Here is a 20,344-nt window from a genome sequence, read left to right as displayed (position 1 = left end):
TTGACTAATTGCTGCGAATTATAGCACGCATTTTATTTATAGCCAATGTCTGAGTAGTGCAGACGGACGATTGAATAACAATGCTTCATGTGTAGTGTTTATTAAGTTTCCATGTTTTAATCAATAAAATATGTATATACGACGCATACAAAACTGAGTTTAAATGTCCAGTTATAGACCTAAATTGCACGGCAAAAAATAACCTAAAATAAATACAGAGTGCTCTTTATTTCTAAACACGGTGTCTCGACCATATTTCAGGAGTTATTCTGCCACAAAAGGCTTACTAAAGCATCTATCAAACGAAAAAGCCTTTACAAATCTAGATCCATCGTTTTAATTCCTCTTCGTATCTGCTTTTACATTCTCACGAATATTTATTGCTGGGGATGCAAAACTCAGAGTTTAGTGCTTCACTCGCCGAAGACAAACGATCCCAGTCCTCCGTATTTTCTTACATGACAAAGACGAAACTTTTCCAAGTCGACGTTTCAGAAATATTTCTGTTGTGTAAACTTTAATCTTAAGACGTCGCGACGTCTCGCAGGATGCTCTTTTAATTTCAACTGTGATTACTTTACATGATTGAGATTTTTTTTTGTTTTTGTACGTAGGTATATTAGGTATACGAAATTGACTTTGTTTTTAATTTACTAACTCGACAATTACGTAGGTACAGATCAAAATGGTTTTATGAAAATAAAAATGACATTATTATTGCACTTGTAAAAAACAGCAATTAGCAATTTCGCTGCAATCCACATAATACCACAAATTTTCTTATCGCCAATAAATTCTACATGAATTTTAGCTCGAGATATTGAGTCATAACATTAAAGGTAAATAAGGCCATTTACCTTCCTTAATAACGCTTTAAGACCAATATTTGTAAATTGGACTCATAGAAAACAAACGCAAGCCAATTAAAACGCTGTCGTTCTAATGAAATAATAATCCAGTAATCGTAAGACGAGTACCCTTTCTGAAGATATAAGTCTCAATAAGTACAAGCCAATGATACAGTTTCAGTACTTTTATTGCTCACTAGAAGAGCCATTAACGTTACTCTGATTATACAGCCTACAGAGTTTCGGCAGATCGAAATGAGTTCGAAGTAAAATGTGTTCTAGATAGCTTTAGGCCTTGGCGTAGGACTTCTAATAGCTGATATATAAATTCTTATTTTATACTCCTGTCTTTTCATTACTTTTGAACTTAGCATATATTATTCCAAATAGTCTTGAAAGTTTAGTATATAGGTACCGTAATGCTTTTAGGACGCTTTTAGCCAAGTAGCTGAGAATACTAAACAATTATACTCATCCGATGGTTATAAATTGGCAGCCTTAACCATTTCAACCATACCGAGATAAAAAATTATGAGTACATTGTCACATCTAGATATAACCTGTTCTTTGTTCGTTGATTAACTCGAGGCGTCGAGAAAGTCCTTAACAAAATGCTTTATGTGTACTGCTACGGCCCAACGAGTGAGAAACAAGCGATATAATGTTTAATAGATCTTAATTGGCAGTTGACACACGTACGATTATAATGGCGGTTTTTAATTAATTCGTGTGGGATTCGTGATCAATTACCAGTTTCGAGGGGAAGACCGTGTTTTGTTTCCTATCTGGAGAATGTGTCAACACTTTGAAGGTATGTTTGAATGAGTATGATTGGTTACGTGAATTTTAGCATGTGTCACTATGGCGTCTTGTATTCATTAAAGCAACTTTTTTCTCAACTTGTTACCTGTCCTTAATAAGCTTATCAGAATTGACACCTATTGATAGATATTAGGATTATTTAGAATGCCTCGTTAACCATTCAGTATTTTAACTCGAAATCGCTAACAATATAACTGCACTATTTATTAGTAAATCAAATTTATCCGTAATTAGGTTTGATCAGTTATACATATTTCGATCAATTTATTTGAACGCTGAATAACAATTATTACTGTTATGAACTATTTGTTTTGAATGTATTTGCTTTTAGACTTCGATAAATACCGACCACAAATTCCCAAATGAAACTGTGCGTACATTATTAGAACCAAATTGTGTATTTTATTCGAAGCTATCTTGAACACAAATGTAGGATTTGTTGTTTTATGTCACTTTATGCAGTGGACATCAACCTTTTCGAACCAAAACCTGACCATCTTTGACGTTAGGCGCATGAAGTTGAAATTCAAAAAGTTTTACTAAATGGTATGGGGATTCCCTGGTATTCGGTTGTGGAGACTAGATAAAAAATACTAAGCTGATTAAATACATGAGTTAAAGCCGGACACTGGACATACCATAATTGTACAGAGGCTAAATCAATTCCGATTAACATAAAATAAGAAAACTTTTGTATGTCAAAATATTTTTTTATAATATTTTTGTTATTAGCTAATACACAAATAGGCTGATATTTAGAGACGCACACCTACAATCTAACCCACTTAAAAGTTATTTCATTTCACTTCTGATTGAAACTGACAACCTTAATTGGTGGCCGGTAGTAAAATATGAACACCCGCAAAGATATACAGAGTACAGACAAAGGGTGGCTTCACCTAGCCATTTGTTATTTATTGTCAATTTGTGTCCCAGCCTGCGAACGTTCGTTAGTGGCCGGACGGTAATAAACTTATTAAAAATGCCGGCACTCACACCGTTGTGTAATATCGAAATTGGGGCACATAGTTTACTAGTATTAAAAAAGTAAATACTCATCGACTATTGTGTAATATCGGAATTGGGGAGTAAAATGTATTACAGTAATGTGTTTTTGTTCTTCTTCATGCATTTGTTTCTCTGTATTGCAGATGTTTCTGATGCCACAACCAGAAAACCGCCTACTGCAACCTGTCATGTAAGTTGTATCTTCTTTTAGCTACCGTATTTAATTTATTAAATGTGATTCTATAAAAGATAACGTACTACCTGAAGGGCCCAGTAGACTGCATTCCACAATGTTTTAGGTATAGTCAAATAGCGTTAATCATAATATTGGCTTGATACAAGCTTAATACAGGCTTTTCACAGATGCTTTCAAATCTTAACATTTGACTGAAATGTAAGTGACCTCTTTTGACATTTGAAACTTCCAATTTTACCGAGATTACCAAATCCGAAGCAAATCTAAAATTAAGCTAAACCACTGATATCGGCCAACAATATGTAAAGGTCGATTTATGTGCGATAAGGGACAAACTGGATCACTTTTGGAACAGTTTCAACTTTACTCGTCCAGTTTATTAGGCCGTCATACCAAGAACTAATAACTAGTGGACTCGATGGTACATAATATGAAAGCCTCTTCAGAAACTTTTTGGTCCGAGATAAGCTACATTTGTGAAAATGACAAATGTTGTTTCTCATTAGTTTTGGCTAGTGATTTGTTGTACCCATGAATTTGTTGGTTATAATCTATACCTATTATTTCATTATTAATCGCATGACATAACATAAACAACTCAATTACTAGTGAGTAAATATTGATTATATAGTAATTATTTACTTATGCTTCTTACACATCGGTGTAAATGTTCTCCACTTTTGTGTACACCTATGTTACTGTGTGTTTATGAATTATTTGTTTTTCCCCAACTTCCTCGGAAATTATAACGTCTACGCCCAATAAATGGGGCTATCTGACTGCTAGGCAATTTATTCGTAACTACAGTTGTAACAATAAAAAGTTTTCCGTGGGTTTATTTTCACATTATTTTGTTGGTCGCTGTTTCTTCTTAGAATTGTAAATAAAATGCGTTTATAAGTAGAGTAATGTGTAAACTTTATGTAGGGTAGTGAAAATTGGATGCTTGCCTATTTTTATACGAAGACACAAATTCATATTACAATTTTGATAAAACTTTGCTTCACTGTTTTTGTGTGTTGTTTTGCGCTTCCAGTCAACCACTAAACAATCCAATTGAACTAGTATGCATAAATATTGAACGTTTTAACACTAAGAACCGTAGAATCGTAGAAGAGATTTCTTATACTAATTCTGATAATCTACAACTGCCTAAATAGGTCATAAAAATAATTGAAAAAATAAGGCTCTCTGACGTAATCAAATGATCATAATAGCATCATGTTCGAGTATTTGACAATATTTTTCATGTCGGTACAACTCTATACGTCTCGACAAACATCCTCGTTGTTTAAACGAAGAGTTCCTATTTACAATTGTTTCCTTGAGCGTTTTCAAGAGATTAAACTTAAGTTGGGTAATATTTTTCAGACGCTTGAACTGAAAACTTTTCCTTTGTCGAAGAGGGGTATGTTCGTATGCTTACTTTAACTATGTAGATATTGTTCAGTTTTCGTGTATCTTTTTATTTTATATGGATAGTAAATATTTATGGTGACTCACTCGATGTAACAGTTATGAAAGTTAATAAAAAAACTCACAAGTAATTTACGTACATTTATTGTATGTCTGTTTGTGTATCATCATTACGAATACTACTTCGTAAACATTAGCCATTCTCTCATCCACTTTTACATGAGTAAATCTACAGTCTCTCCGCAAAGCCACCAAAAATACAGATAAACAATATATTTTTTTCTATAAATCCAGGCAGCGGCGGTCAAATCAGGCACATTAATCAGGAGTTGCCCGGCGTATCGGGGCATCCTGGGCAATACCAAGTAGCCCAGTGATTTATTGGCTTGGCAGAAACCGTCTGCCACCTGTCTGCTCGATACTTGGCAACGAAACTTTATGCTTGCCGTGCTATAGTTTTTGGGGTTTATTGGTATTTATTTTATGGTTAAGGTAATATTTTAGAAAGTCCATATCAAATATAGGGGAATAAAATGTTTTTTTTTATTTCTACGTAAATTATTTTATCATAATTGCAATCGAACTTACGGTTATTTATTAGTAGGTAATACACAGTAATACCACAGATTATATAATAGTTACTACGTAACAGATAAATCACTCCATACAAAAAAGTCCATACCTACTGTTATAAGCACCTACAAGTTCCCAAACTACCTACAAATTCATAGCTGCGTTAGAAAATGAACCTTAAAAGCTCCAGCGCTCGATTGTTATTTCAATGCGATAGCGCACAGTTCAGTGACCGCGACCGTGCCGACAGCGAGCGTAGGGTTGCCTCTTACAATTAAATAGGGAAAAAAGTTACGCTTATTTGTAACTGTCTTCCCGAATCAATGGAGGTGCCCAACTACTTTTCGAGCACAGAACACGCAAGTATTCTATACTTACCTATTACCCCTGGCACAACACCGCTGACCGCTGATACATACCTACTTACCCAAAATTGGTTTCTGCGCAGCGATATGCAATGTTCCAAGCCACCATTTAGTTGGACGAGAACTATACCTACTTATACTCGAAATGTTTTTAGCTACAAAACTCGGTAATCATTGCATGTATAACTAAGTATAAGTATCTATAATTTAAGTATCTAAAGTAAGTCGCTTATTTTTAAAATGACAAAGAAGATAAGTATTTATTACATACGTACATAGGTATAAAATATTTCTAATTGACTATATATATATATAATAGGAAACCTTTATATTTTCCTAAAATAGTCACATATACACCTACACAAATCAAAATAGGTAGTTCTTCAGTTTATTAGATAATTTTAAAAACCAAATAAAAATAAACAATAACTGACCTGTCTACATCTCTAGCTAAACGGAAAAACGAAAGCTTTATATTTTTTCTTTTACTTGATCTGCAACCAAGCACAGCACATAACTGGCCAGAGGCCGTCATGTTCACAAATAAAAATAATAAACATAAAACGCGCGCGTCGCGAGCGGCGGTCGAAAGCCCTGAGCCGCGTGGGGCTACCGGTAACCCAGCGAGCGGTAGGCATTTATCGCGCGCAAGTACGTCGAGTGACAGAGGCCTGGTAATACTATGGATCATCGATTGCTTATGGTATTCAATAAGATTCACACTGTGATTAGTAGTTATGACTTTGCAAGTGTTATAGGTAGAGTTATTCAACGTGCAATAAACCCAGTTTTCCTGTTTGACTCATCAATATTGAAGCATGAGATAAAACAAAATGGCGTAGGAAAGGCATCAAGAAATTCGGAGAATTTACTACGTGTGAGGTAATGAACGGATTTTCTTTGAGAAAACTGCCAACAGTAAAACTTTGATATTAGTTTTTGTTATTTCACACATGAACGATTGCTGTTGGAAGAGGGTTTGACGGGGAACTTTAAAACAGCAGAAGAAGCTCTACTTGATAGATGGAAACTGCCTGAATTCTAGTATTGACTCGATTTTGTACAAACCCAAACAGCCTTAGGTACTAAACATCTGTTAAACACTTGTCTGAAAAATAGTGTGGCTGCAAAACGGACGTTATTTGTACGTCATAATCTGTATTTTTTTAGACCAGTGTTCTACAGACGTTTAAAAGTTTTTGTAGTACGACGAAGTTTAAAATATTTTTTATTCATTAAAAAAGTTATTACAAAAAACTTAATGATTACCAAAGAAATGAGAAAGACAAGGAACGCCGTATTTACTCTTACTTAATACACAATATAGGAACAGCATTTCATTATTTGCTAACAACAGGATCCAAGTTAACTCTAGACAGTGCTATTAATTAAATCTGTTTGCCGTTTGATTGACTCTATTTGCTTCAGACTTAATTAACATCCTCCTACTTTAGGTACCTACGTCATATGTCGGTGCTTAGTTCTAAGGCATTTGTCTTGAGTTGAAAATGTTCTCCGTTATACTTCTTTCAATGTCACCCTGGGCAATACTAATTTTGACGTTTACAGTCAAAACAATTGTTACAAAAGGGCAGGATATCTTCAAATGTTTAAAAAGTATTTTTATTGTATGTTACTGTAAGTACTTTTACACCTTATTTCCTGCTAACTATCATCAGCATGCAATTTTATTTTTTCACCTGAAGGGGTCTTTTCCACTGCAGTAAAACTGCAGTTCAATTTAATTCTGAAAATTAATTAAAGTGGATATTGCTTTTCTTCCACTAATAATATACATTGAATAATGAAAATCCCTTAAAAATAAGAAAAACTATTTCGTATCTAGTGTTCAACGAAATAAAACTCATGAACATAGTAGGTATTATATGACGTTAGCCACCGTAAAATTATGCACGTCGAATAGGTACATGTGATTAATTAAACTATAGGTAAACCTTGCCTAACTATAGGTAAGCAATTAATACGATGAACTAAAAGTGAATAACCTCGACTTATAAGGTTTTAGATTTCAAGTGACTCATGTGATTCGACAAGTGACGTTACAGTTTTCTTAGAAAATGAAAGCTACTTCCAGCTATTCAAGTAAAAGTAATTTGCAGAAGGAAACTAATAAACTAAATGAAGGACGCTATTTACAGCGACAAGAACGTATTTAATGAAAGAAAACGGTTTATTTACACAATAATAAATTAAATAATTGAAATTACCTACAGAATCAACGCGCATTATTTTCTCTTTATGACTCTTTTAATGGAACATACTCCAAAAAGTATTAGTTTGATAACTACAGCAATACAGGCAAATTAAAACTAACCACGTAAGCCATCCAGATTCCATAATAATTATGTCATTTTATATTCATCCTCACTAAATTTCTCATGATGAAGTAATCAGAAAGTTGTTACAAGCTCCGAGCAACATTGATCAGAGTTTAAGGTAATCAAGGTTATCAGTCCAAAAATATTTACCAACAACTTAATATTTTAGATTGTCAAAGTTCTTATTAACGTAAAATATTGGCAAAATGCAAAGTTGGTTTGGATTTAGACGTACTTGATTTATAAACGTAAAGTTTACACAGAAATTAGAGGGTTTATATTCTTAGCACACTTTAATGATTTTACATTTTGGATAAATAATTTATTTTATTAACTCAGTAGATTTATTACTTAACATGTTTACTAGAAGTCATGAAACTACAATGAGATGTTAAGGTAACAAACCCTTACTTGTATGGTACTACTTTCAAACGTACTTGACAAAATCTACTGGTCAAAGACCCGCGTTAGATAAGTAATTATGCACCCCATACAATACATAAGTCAACTACTCATTCATACCATAAAAGAAGTACATAGAACAGTGTCTGGCACGCTATAATTAATGACTCCTAGCCTTTACTAATTGAGTGGATTCAGTGAGAAGACGCGACGGCGACGATTTAAAAATACATTTTCTTAGCAAGTTTGTTACGAGTCGCCGCTCGGAGATACCGGTCTACTAGTTACTACATTGTTATTTCTTTATGATTGTTCTCAACTTGGTAACGGAGTTTTATTTCGTGGTTTTAACGATGATGAGACTAAACTGCTAAAGTATTTTGTGACGAAGTGACCAATGACACTGTATTTTTATTTTAGAAATGCCTCTAGGCTAAATATAGATATTTAGACCTACTAGGGGTCGATGTACAGTGAAGACAATTAGGAAACATGTAAAAGTGCTATCAGTAAATAATTCGCAATTCCTCATATTGCACTTTTGAAAAACCCTGTGTTTTCTTACCTTAGTCCTTATTTTGGGAAAGCCGCTATGCGATTATTTAAATGATTTAATGTAAAAACTTCTGACGATTTTTCGATTATGATGACTTTGCGTTCTTTAAATTTTTCTCAATTTTGTAATCCACTATATTTTTAGCTGAATAGGACTTTTCCTTAGATTAAATAAATATGTTTTCGCTCTATATTGTGTCGTAAACAGAGGAGTATCGTTATCTTGCAAGCCTGGATATTGGTATCGAGTAATATTGGGACCAATAAAAGCTATTTACAGTTGGAATAGGTAATATTCTTATCTAACAAATGGCGAAATACTCGGAAATACTTAGCAATGAATTGATTGAAAATTGGAATCGTTTTATAAAAGTTGTAACATAATGTCAAATAATATTAAAAAATCTTCGGCATTAGGTATATCCATTTCTGATAATATAATTGTTATAAGTTCAAATAAAAGCGTTATTAAGCTTTAAAAGATAATGGCATTCTCCTTAAAACTTGAGCACATTATAATTTCAAAGACAGATAAATTAAATTCCACGAAATAATAGCAACATATTTTGACGTTATTATTAAAGCCCCAACCTAGTTTATTACGACGCAGGTTTAGCGGTTATTTCATTATTCATCCCAGAAAACTATTACGGCTTCTACAAGAAAATCCTTCACGTGTGCGTCTATTCATAAGCCGAGCTTCACAATGATCGTATAACAATAAGGTGTCCTCAGTTTTCATAACACCACAATGGAGACTGGAAGCATATAAAGTCGCCTTGTTGCCACTAATTAATCTGCTTATTCAGGCCCCGTTGAGGGAAAAATTAACTTCCCTTGAAAAGGGACAATTGTGTTCTTTAGTGTATTTTTTTATAATTAAATAGCGTGTCAAAAGGAATGCGGGGTCTGTTGGCAACATACTTTCGTGGCTCTCGTAATAATTAACAATTCCTTTATTTTCTGTTCACGTTTTTTTTTTTTCACTTGCCAGGTCGCTTTTATTAATGCTTCGTGTAATTTCTGATCTTTACGTACTTAAAGCAGCTCTATTTAAACTTTATTTAATTTCTTTATTATAAATAAGCCAACCAACATTATCTTCATATTATTCTGACCTAGTAAAGTAAAACAATTTATAAGAAACGATAACATCAGGTGAGTAAGAAAAATATTTTAAAAACTCTTTTGAAAATATTTTCATTCTTGCACAAGGTAAAACGCAATTTGCATGCATAGATAGCGTCCGTTGCAGTTATGAAATATATCCCTGCATCTACGAGTTGGCTGGCCAACACGAACAAGCACCGTCCATTGCTGGATTAGTAAATACTATGATAGATCTTTGCTGTTCGAGTGGAGTAATGGATATAACTCTCCAGGCGATGACCCGATACGGCCAGTGGGAGTGTATCAAGTTGCTATTTATAATTCATTTCGTAGCGACATGGATGAAATGAAACTGGGTCCCTAGTGGCTATATTTTGCGAGATTTCTCCTTTTTAACCGACTTCCCAAAAAGGAGGAGGTTATCAATTCGGCCGGTACCGTAAAACGAGGTGGCATTGATTAATTTTAAAATGTAAACTGATGCCTTTCTTTGTATTTGAATGTTACACATTTAAAAAAAATGCTAGTAGGGTGGACTAACGACATACTTTGATATTTAATTTTTTTTTATTGGAAAAAGTTGGTATTAATATAGAAAAAAAAATAAAAAGCTTGTAATCAATTTAATATTGAATTTGGGGCTACTTTGATACCACGTTCTTTTTTCATCGAATATGAAAGACACCCCGCTAAGGAACAAAAAACAATAAAAAAATAAAAATTGACATTATTGGTTCCAAAAATAGCTATTTTTTTATTTTTTTGGGGCTACTTTGATTCTAGGGGTGAAATTGATTAGTGTTATATTTGAGTCCAAGTTTATTTAATTTGTAATAAAGGGTCTACATTAAAACACGCAAATAATTTTTAAACTTTTTATCTAATCAACATCAGTCAGTATATTAATAATAATATCAAACTTTCTAAAGTTTTTACTAATTTCTGTTATAATAATCAGTCTCAACAATCATAATAGGTGGGTAATCAGAGATCAAAAAGTACCTAGTAGGTAGGTAACATAATTATCAAAACTAAATATTTCTACGCAATTATCAACATGGTCACACAATCATTCTTAGAATTATTTGTACGTGGTACAGACTTAAAAAAATAAAAAAAAATAAAAACATAGAAAATATAAGCAATAGAAATAATGCCACATTTTTTAAATTAGTAGAAGGTTTCTTCACAACTCTTTAATCATTACTTCAGTCGGAAACTTGTAAATTTTTCCATCAAATTTTGGTGTTGGAAGGTAAGTTATAATATCAGACTCTTCAATAATTGACATATCATTAGGAACTTCTCGAAAATCAGTCTTTGATTTCATTTGTGATTTGTATCCTTGAACTACAATTTTTTCTCCAGAAATATCTTCAATAGAGCAAACGTAGTGATATGTTTTCTTTCCTTTCTTAGACGCAAACTTCCCTAAAATAAATTTTCCTATTTTAGGCCTTAGCGGTTCAACTTCAGACTCAGAGTCATCGGTTGTTATAGCTTCTGGTGGTGGAGATTCTGACCTAGCTCTCGATTCACATGTTTGATTTGAAGCATGGGACTCACCAGGTTCATTGACATTTTCATGGTTTTGATTTGCTAAGGACGTCGATGGTTCAGCTGTAGAAATACTTTTCCAGGCTCAACATTCACTCTCCTCTTCTTTCTAGTCGGCTCTGACTGTTGTCCGTAGCGCTGCTCTCTCAAAAACTCTGTTAGGGAATCGCGAACAACCGTGTCTATTTCAGGGGAAGGAGCACTGTCAGGTATTTTTCTTAAAACTCTTTCTCGGTCAAATGGATGAATTCCCGTTGCTTTGAAACTTGAAATCAAATTTCTCTTCACTGCCGATTTTTCGGTCACGGCACTCCCATTTTTCGGTGGTACTTTATCCATATCTATGATAGCTTGCCTTAAGAGCGATGGAAACGATTCCTTAGGGATACTTGTGGCTCGAAGATGAGTTTTTTTCCAGGTTTCGAGAGTTTTTCTCCAGGCTCCTTTCAGAGGGCGAAAGAAACCGACATCCAAAGGCTGGCATAAGTGCGTGGAATTTGGTACAAGACACACAAAGCCGATGTTATGTGTGTCACAAGCAGTTATGACATCTTGATCAAGATGGGACGCTAAATTGTCACCGATCAATATTTTTCGTCCATCCAATTTGGTAGCGTGTGGCAAAAAACATGTTATAAACCAGTCTCTGAATGTCGGAGCATCAATCCAGCCACTAGCAGTTCGGTTATATCGAGTTCCTTGGCTACAGCAAGATCCATTACAGCACGGACTGCCTACGATACCGCGCTCCTTCCACGTGTCATACAAATGAGTACTTCTATAAATGACGTAAGGCGGCAATAATGTTCCATCTGCTGAACCACAAAACATGACCGTTGTGCTACTTTTTGAATAATTCATCACTTTCTCTGGGTACTTTACTCCTCTTCTATACAAGCATTTTTTCTTTCCGGGATCGTCAGCCATGTTAGTTTCGTCATAATTAAAAATGTGACTCGGTGGGATATCTTTTACTTCAGGTTCAAGGTGATCGAAATATCTATTTAACGTTTCCTGTCCTACTGCTGCTCTAGATCTTTTAATATTGGTTGTCACTCTTTGTGCATAAGAGTTCTTATGACGCTTCAAAAGACTAGCTGCCCACTCGACACCCGGCAAATTATTCTGAAAGCGTTCTACTGTTCGTCCTCGTTTGTCTAAGTACGATTTCGCAAAAAAGCGAATATCTAATAATGTCAGGGGAAAACCCCAATCGGAACACGAGGCGGCAGCACGTAAAATCGAAATCTCCTCTTCATGACTGAAAATTGTCTGTCCACCGGCAGATTTTCCATGTAAACCTTTGTACTTGTTATATAATGTACCGAATGGGATGTGATACTGAAGCGAGGCAGCGTTTATAGTAAGCTCATCGTTTGTGATTTTCTCGAGAGCCTCTTCGAGGGTCTCATTACTATAATTTTTGTAGTTGCGGGTACCCGGAGTTTTCTTGTAAGTCCGAACCATTCTGATTCTACAAACAAAATAAATACCTGGGGTTAGATTGATAAATGATACAATGTCTTATGTCTTTCCATTTTTATATTAACTGGGGCGAGATTGATAGCTATCAATGTCGCCTCATATGACTAATCAATTACGCCCCGGTCTACAAATGAAAGCATAGAAAACAAAATGGCGACCGCAAGAGGAAGGTTAAAACTTGTTTTTGTTCTCAAATAAACATACAATCACATATCCTATTTCCATAAATACCAAGTAAATACATACATTTGTGCATTCAAAGTTGTCCGGTATTAAAAAAACTGTCCTATTTACATATTAACTTAAACAAATAAATAAATTACTTACAGCAATCCTCTCACCTCGACGTTTTCGGAAAACATGGCTGATGAGTCAGTCTTGCCAACACAATAAAAATAAAAATTATTACGTTCCATTCCAAATATAAAAATAAGTAAAACCATAAATTTTGAGTAATCATCAATGTCGCCCCGGATCTCAAAGTCACCTCGTTTTACGGTATGTTTTTTTTTTTTTTTTTCTATGTATGTACATCGATTACTCCGAGGTTTATGGACCGATTTACGTGATTCTTTTTTTGTTCGACTCGGAATAGCTGCCAGTTGGTCCCATAGTCATCAGGTCAGGATCTGATGATGGAAACCCTGAGAAATCGAGGGCAACCTTCGAAAGTTGTAGGCATACATAGGGTAAAAACTTGATACTCAGGTGTACGCCTAAAAGCACTATTCAACAGTGAAGATTTGGAGCTGATCTGATGATGGAAACCAGAGAGGGTCGAGGGAACTCGACAACTGAATATGTAAACTACCTCGTGTTTGGGCTTAAATTATTTGTATTGACGAGACCTTTGCAACAGTGAAGGTTTGAAGCTGACCTGATGATGGAGACCAGAGAAAGTCGAGGGAACTCGACAACTGAATATGTAAAATACCTCGTATTTGGACTTATATTCTTTGTATTGATGAGAACTTCCCACTTGTATGGATAGTGACAACTATACGTATCACTGAAAAGCTTTAAATAAAAAACTTTTTTACAAAAAAATTAAACCGGCTTTTTAGTGTTTTGGGAAGTCGGTTTTGACGTTAAGAATTTTATAAATAGCTATATAAGATTGATTGATTTTAGTGTCATTTTAAAGGTAAAGGTTGAGGTTTCTAGTTTATTAATACATGCTCGTATTTTGGTCTCAGATTTCTTTTTCAAGAACTCCTGTGGTGGTTCATCTATAGGTACGCCTCCTTTGGCTGTTTTTAATTTAAACTTTTCAAAATTCCTCTTTAACTTATAGCTGTAAGTCACATAAACACTTAGCCTAAAGTTTACAAACAGTTATGACTATTAGCAAAGACGTGTCGTGTGCCCCTCGTTCCTACACTACTTTGCCTGTGTTACTAAGATAATGCCTCGCATACAACTTAGTGTAAACGAAAGCGACCAAGTTATGCGCATACGGCCTGAACACTGCTGGAAGTTTAATTTTTGAACGTACAAGAATATTGTTTTAAGAAGAAAGATGTTTGTAATGGGAACGTGTGAGTTTAAATTAGAATTCTTCTGTACTATTGTTGCAGATTGCCGGTTCTATGGCTTAATCAAACAGACTTGTAATAGTATTTGTCAAAATAGATCCGAAATGAATTGACTGTATGTAGTATTGGATTATTTGATGGAATAAAGAATTGTAAATAACAAATAAAATATCGAAAATTGCAGAGCATCTGCAATGTAAACACATCCATGTTCAATTACTTGTAACTTCTACGATACAACTAAATCTATAGAATCACTATTTACAGTCCTCAACCAATATTGAACTACTAAAAACTAAGCAAAGAAAAATATAAATTGTGAAAAACAAGTTGTTCGTCTGATTGGCAATTACACAACGCAAATCAATAGTACTGTAAACAACTCTATTAGCCAATGAAGTGTTAACGTCGAGTATAAACAGACTGAAATGTTTTCTTAACTAGTACTTCATTTGTTTCAATTTTGATTAGTCCTAGAGCTGTTTGTTTCCTATTGCAGTATTTACAATATCAACTTTATTTTTGTTGACCATGGTAAAATGCCTGAGAGATTTATCTTTGCATATTACATTCTAATAATATTAATACGAACGCAAATTTATGTCAGGTAGATGCAGTAGAATATTATCATCCCCGGAGCACATAATAAAACCTAAAAACCATCTCAGACGCTCCGCAATCGGGAAAATTGAAACGAATATTAAAAATATGCAGAATCGAACGCACGAAATAAATTGTCGATAATCATGCTGTACGCAATATGCAATCGGATGCAGTCACACGAAAAATATTGGAATCCATCCAATAAGTTGATGTAATGAAAGCGACTTTACTGCCATGTTTCGGGGGGAAGGTATCTAAGACGTTTGCAATTTCCGAACAAAATCTTTGTACGTTTTACGAGCAAGACAATAGATGTTTACTAGCGAACGGTGTTGGCAGACGGCCGAAGCGGCGATGCGAACAACTCATTTTACGCTCCGTGTCGCCTACTCGATCAGCATCCCTATTCCCGATCAATCGACGTGAAACACCGAGGTGTGCAGCTCTGCACTATAAGTAAAATGTATTGTAACACTTACAGTTCCAACGGATTTTCCTTAAAACAGAATACGGATAGAAATGTTTCGTACAAAACATTGATTCTTTAGGACGGACTTTAAATGTTATTCTGTTGTGATAAATGACGATCGTTAGTTGCATTTCTTTGTTCCTTTGTTGCTAGCGTGTTGTTTCTTGTTTTTCTTTGGAATGTGACATTCATTTGTGACGAAATGACAGATATTTTGTAGATTTTGTTGTGCTGGGAATAGATTTCACATTTTTAAAAGCTCTTTTTCTGTTTTATTTTATGACAGCAAACAAAAGCAGCTTAATTGTGAATACAGTGTATGTTTATATAAAAATAATAACACCTAAACCACAAGCGAAAAAAAACCGTCAAAAACAAAAGATTTCTTAAGAAACTGCTGTAAAGAAGGCCAAAAGACATTGAAGGCGTTGCAGACGACGGCAAAATCAGATACGATTCATTAGTGTAACGAGCTTTTAATATTTAAGAGCTGGCTTTGATTGGAATGGCTTGAAAGTGTCAGACGTTGCTTGAGGGCCGTGGCTTTGAATCCACGACACGTACTTACCTTTTCAACGTATGAAAAGTACCACTTGAGTTTTTGACACTCTCTTAAACTTTGATGTGGGATTTTAGTGTTTTTATATGTACTGCCTGCATTGAAACTGGGAAATTAAGGTGTTTAAAAAAGGTGTTTACCTGTACACAATTATATTTTGTATGGTCAATGGTCATACATATATCGAACGGTACCTAGCCGTAATATTTTCCGATTGATGTTACAGTAAATTACTTTGGTTAAGTACAGTTAATGTATAAGACAAATAGTTATCCAATATTACTTATTAATCCAATAATTACTTATTAATCGTGAATCTCCGCCGAATTAACTTTATTTACTTATACGTTCTCGATTGCGACTACTTTTCAGCAATATAGGTTATATACCTACTAATTTTTTTCAGGTACAAAAGTGGCTCCCTCGAGGATCGGGTGAAACCACGGGTGGAAGCTAGGGAACAGTAATTTCATTTGTGATACCGATACATCAAGGTATATACCGAAAATATTTATTAAACCTCTAAAATATTTATCTTTTCTAATAAAAATAATTATAAATAAACCGATACAGTAAAAAAACAGCTTATTATTATGTAAAATTGCACCCCTGAGTTGTTGAAAGGGTTAATACTCCTGGGAGGTGTCGAATCATTCAAACGAACTCACTAACACTCTCCCCTGGGTTTGCTGCACCCCGGCAATGTGTGGTACAAGTGATACACTCTAGCGTATATTTACTAGAGTAACCATTGTAACGATAGCCATTTAGCGTTTATAGTATTAGAAGAGATATACCACATATGTAAGTATGTATTACCTAGGCCTTTATTATAAATAACTATGTCTAGGTATTGATGAAAAACGAGTGGAAATCTGTGCAATATTTTGTGAATTATTATTAAAATTAAGGTATGTTTAAATATTTTATTCGAAGAATACTTTTGAATTTGGTAACTAGGCGTAGTTAGCGTGATGAATGTTTAATTTCACTGAGTTCGTGCTTAACGTGGTGATTTGTAGGTATGTTAATATGATTAAGATCAGTAATTTACTATTTCTAATTACGATTTTAAAGAATGAATAAATCACAAAGATATAAATAAGCATAACAATGTAGGTAAAGTTGTTCTACAAAATAACGCTGAACGCTTATAAATTGTGACTAAGAATTTAATCCAGCACCGTTTCTCGTGAATATTACAAAACTGCAATTTCCGTATCAACGAAGCGTAAATAAATAATACATCAGTCCGTTTTATACGCGGATAGTATTAGTGCGTACGTAAATTGCTATGCGCTTAGATGAATAATATATAATACCATCGGTTAATGAGCAGGCGGTATATACGTAATACGTAAACAGGAACAAAAATAAAGATAAATAATAATATGTAGGTATGTATCGAACCAGATAAAATCGCAAGAAACCATTTCTTAGCACGTTAACGTTTAAAGGAAAAGCTTCCTCTGAATTATCAATAAAACAGATCCGAAATACATAATTCAAGTTCCATTCCAGTTTAGCAGTCGAAGACTCGCTTTTCCATTCAAAACCTTGCACGGTACAGTATCAGTAAAAGCATAATTTCCTGTACTGAAATATTTATACCGAGACCGTACGTAGCAACAGCTACGGTGCTACGGCGCTACGCTCGTAGCGTATTCTACGACATTGCTTCTACGACTATGCGACCTAAGAGAACTATTTTGTTGTGGGTAAGTATTGAAAATCCTGTAGCTAACATTTTATTTAACAGCACAATATTTAGTTTTATGAAAATTTAGGACCGTCTTTAAGATAAGAATGGGAAGTATGCTGTTCTATCTGAATAAACTTTGAAAATAGGAATATAATAAGAATTTATATCAAGATTTATTTTTATTAGCTTGTGATTAAATAATAATACAATTAGGCAAGTATAAAAAATCGGACTGTTGAAATCTTAAAGCAAAATATTTTATATTCTAACACGTCAATAGAATCATGTTCATACGAGGAGTTAATCGTTTATCGAACGCGCAATTACGTAAACTGATCATGGTAAAAGTTTACGCTTTCCGTACTTACACTGTATCCTTGTTAGCAGTAAATTGTAAACGCTTATTCGATTTACAACCCCGCCCGTACTCGGCACTACAGCAAAATCTATACTCCCAGTAATAAACTGAACATTTACATAAATACCTAATGAATCGTTTCGTAGCTTACTATTGACGACTACATAAAACATGGCCTGTCAATTTTATATATTTTACCTTGTTTTTTTATAACAAACGGTGCCATAACATTTTTATAGTAGGGTCGTTTTCAAAAAAATTGTAAAAAACAGATATGAAACAGATAGGAAAGCTATATTGTTATAACGGAAAAGTAACAGAGACGAATTATTAGGGTCAGTATATAACGACGCACTTTTAAAAGAAAATAAGTAGATAGTAGTATTCGAATTGTTCTCTATAATTTCGCTGTCGTCCACCTGGTGTTAGTGGCATATTGCCTGTGAAGAAAAGAAAACCTTAATACATAAATATTAAATATTATAAAACAAACCCCACAGCAATTCTTATACCCGAACTAAAGCCATTCGTAGGTAGGTAACTATCCCAAACTTATCCCATTATAATACATGATGTTACCTGCAAATATCGATTGTAAAAATGTATATCGATAGAAAACATTTTCGAGTTTTATATTTTATTAGTGGATTGATTTTTATTTACTCTGTCCATGTCGACTTTTCGTAAAGATACCTTTATAAAATTATAAAATAAAAAGAAAAGTGGTAGGTTTGATTAAATACGTTTTTATCACGGTACGTACACTGTGAACAAACCTTAACCGTTCATATCTGTTACGTCACAGAAAAAGTAATCGATATGATAACCGATATGAATAAATTGCTTGTGTCTAATCTAAAAAAATCTCTTTTTCAATTATAATTCTTACTTTATACGAAACTTGTATAGTACAGTGATAGTGTCAATATACATTTATTCTAAGCTGAGTTATAAAACAGTAAAAGTACTTACCGATACTTTAAAAGTCTCACAGTAATAAGTAACTTTTAATTGTCGAATAATCACTGCACCACAATATTTCGTGCTTGTTGCGCTTAACAAAATTACCGAACATTTTTGATTCGTCGATTCTTTTGACAGTTCAGTTGCTAATGTTTTAGGTAAAATAATTTTGATAACTACTACAAAAATATTAAAATTACTAATGTAACAGACAGGAATAACAGAAATGAAGTGAAATCAAGACTTGCTTTATTTAATTATTCCTGAATTCTGCGTGTTATATTTCATGATAATTTTAGCAAATTCCTTCAGGTTCCACAATGCTTTGCTAAGAAATCAATTATTTGTCAGTTAAAATACTAATATTGAATAATAAAATGTTTTCTAAATGTCGCGCCAAGAATGTGGACACGCATTGCTTATATGAAAACAAATGTTCTACGTTGTAGTTTTCTTTTAAAATTAATCATTAATTGAGGATTATGGGGCGTTATTTTTGTTTTTCATAATGCTGAAATAAATGTTTATTCTGTTTTAAGAGTAATTAGCTAGTAGCTATTCTTTAAAAAAGAATAACTCTGTTGGACGTTTTAATATACAATTTTTTTGAATATGGCCCAGTACGAAACAACCTATAAAACTGGTTTTAGTGCACTGACATTCGTGTAACTCTTAGTTTTAGTGTCTTATTATATAATAGAATTATTAACAATAGGTTTATGTTCCCTAATACAACGGGTTACGATTCAAAATTGAACACCGTAGACTTTATGGGCTCAAAATGGATTTTTTATTCTCATGTGAGCTGTTACTTAATTTTCAATTTTATAAGAACTGAGTCAAAAGCAAAAGATAAAACTTTTCACTTTTGTATTCAATAATTTGATCGAAGTTCTTTTCTTACATATTTTACTGAAAAAATACCCAGTAGTCAGAAAACTAGTGAAGAAAAAATACAAACTCCTTTAGGTTCTCGGCTCACGTCGATACCCAAACTGTTGTAATGGATTCCATTTGGCAAGTTGCTAAGTAGCCTGACTTAGCGTTGGATTGCGCCTTCAACGCTTTTTTCCGAGACGTTCTGGCTTAATGTGTCTACCACTAGATATCTGTGTGCTACTTACTAATCTTGTGAAGTTTCCTCGAGTCCCATTTCCACGCCAATTTCTCGATCTGCAAATAAACGTCGATGTTTACGGTAGCTACTAAGTTTGTATCTCATCATCGTAGGTATTGAGTTAATTGGAAACTTTGTAAACAAGCCTTACTGACATTCTTTACAAGAATTATTTTTTTTCATACTCAACTATATTGAGAGACTTTACATGGTAAATAAAATTGTTATGAAAATGGTAGGTGCTTGTATTATCACAGCGAGAGCTTAATAACGCATACCTACCGTATAGATATTTAAGCAAAAATCATCATCCTCCGAGCCTTTTCCCAATCATGTTGGGGTCGGCTTCCAGTCTAACCGGA

General features: G+C 33.9%; 1 protein-coding gene across 1 annotated transcript; it reads right to left on the bottom strand.

Annotated features, from left to right (window-relative positions):
* Positions 1–10,495: 10,495 nt before the first annotated feature.
* Positions 10,496–13,504, bottom strand: LOC126056155 (uncharacterized). Its single transcript, XM_049848102.2, has 2 exons — positions 13,004–13,504; positions 10,496–12,665 (listed from the first exon to the last, which is right to left on the bottom strand). The coding sequence occupies exons 1-2, from the start codon at positions 13,117–13,119 to the stop codon at positions 11,234–11,236; spliced, it is 1,548 nt and encodes a 515-aa protein (XP_049704059.2). The 5' UTR covers positions 13,120–13,504; the 3' UTR covers positions 10,496–11,233.
* Between the last annotated feature and the right edge of the window lie 6,840 nt (positions 13,505–20,344).

Source organism: Helicoverpa armigera, chromosome 12, assembly GCF_030705265.1.
Source record: "Helicoverpa armigera isolate CAAS_96S chromosome 12, ASM3070526v1, whole genome shotgun sequence".
In the NCBI taxonomy this organism is placed as follows: domain Eukaryota; kingdom Metazoa; phylum Arthropoda; class Insecta; order Lepidoptera; family Noctuidae; genus Helicoverpa; species Helicoverpa armigera.
The sequence above is the reverse complement of the archived record's forward strand: the minus strand, read 5'-3'. Positions and strand labels throughout refer to the sequence as shown.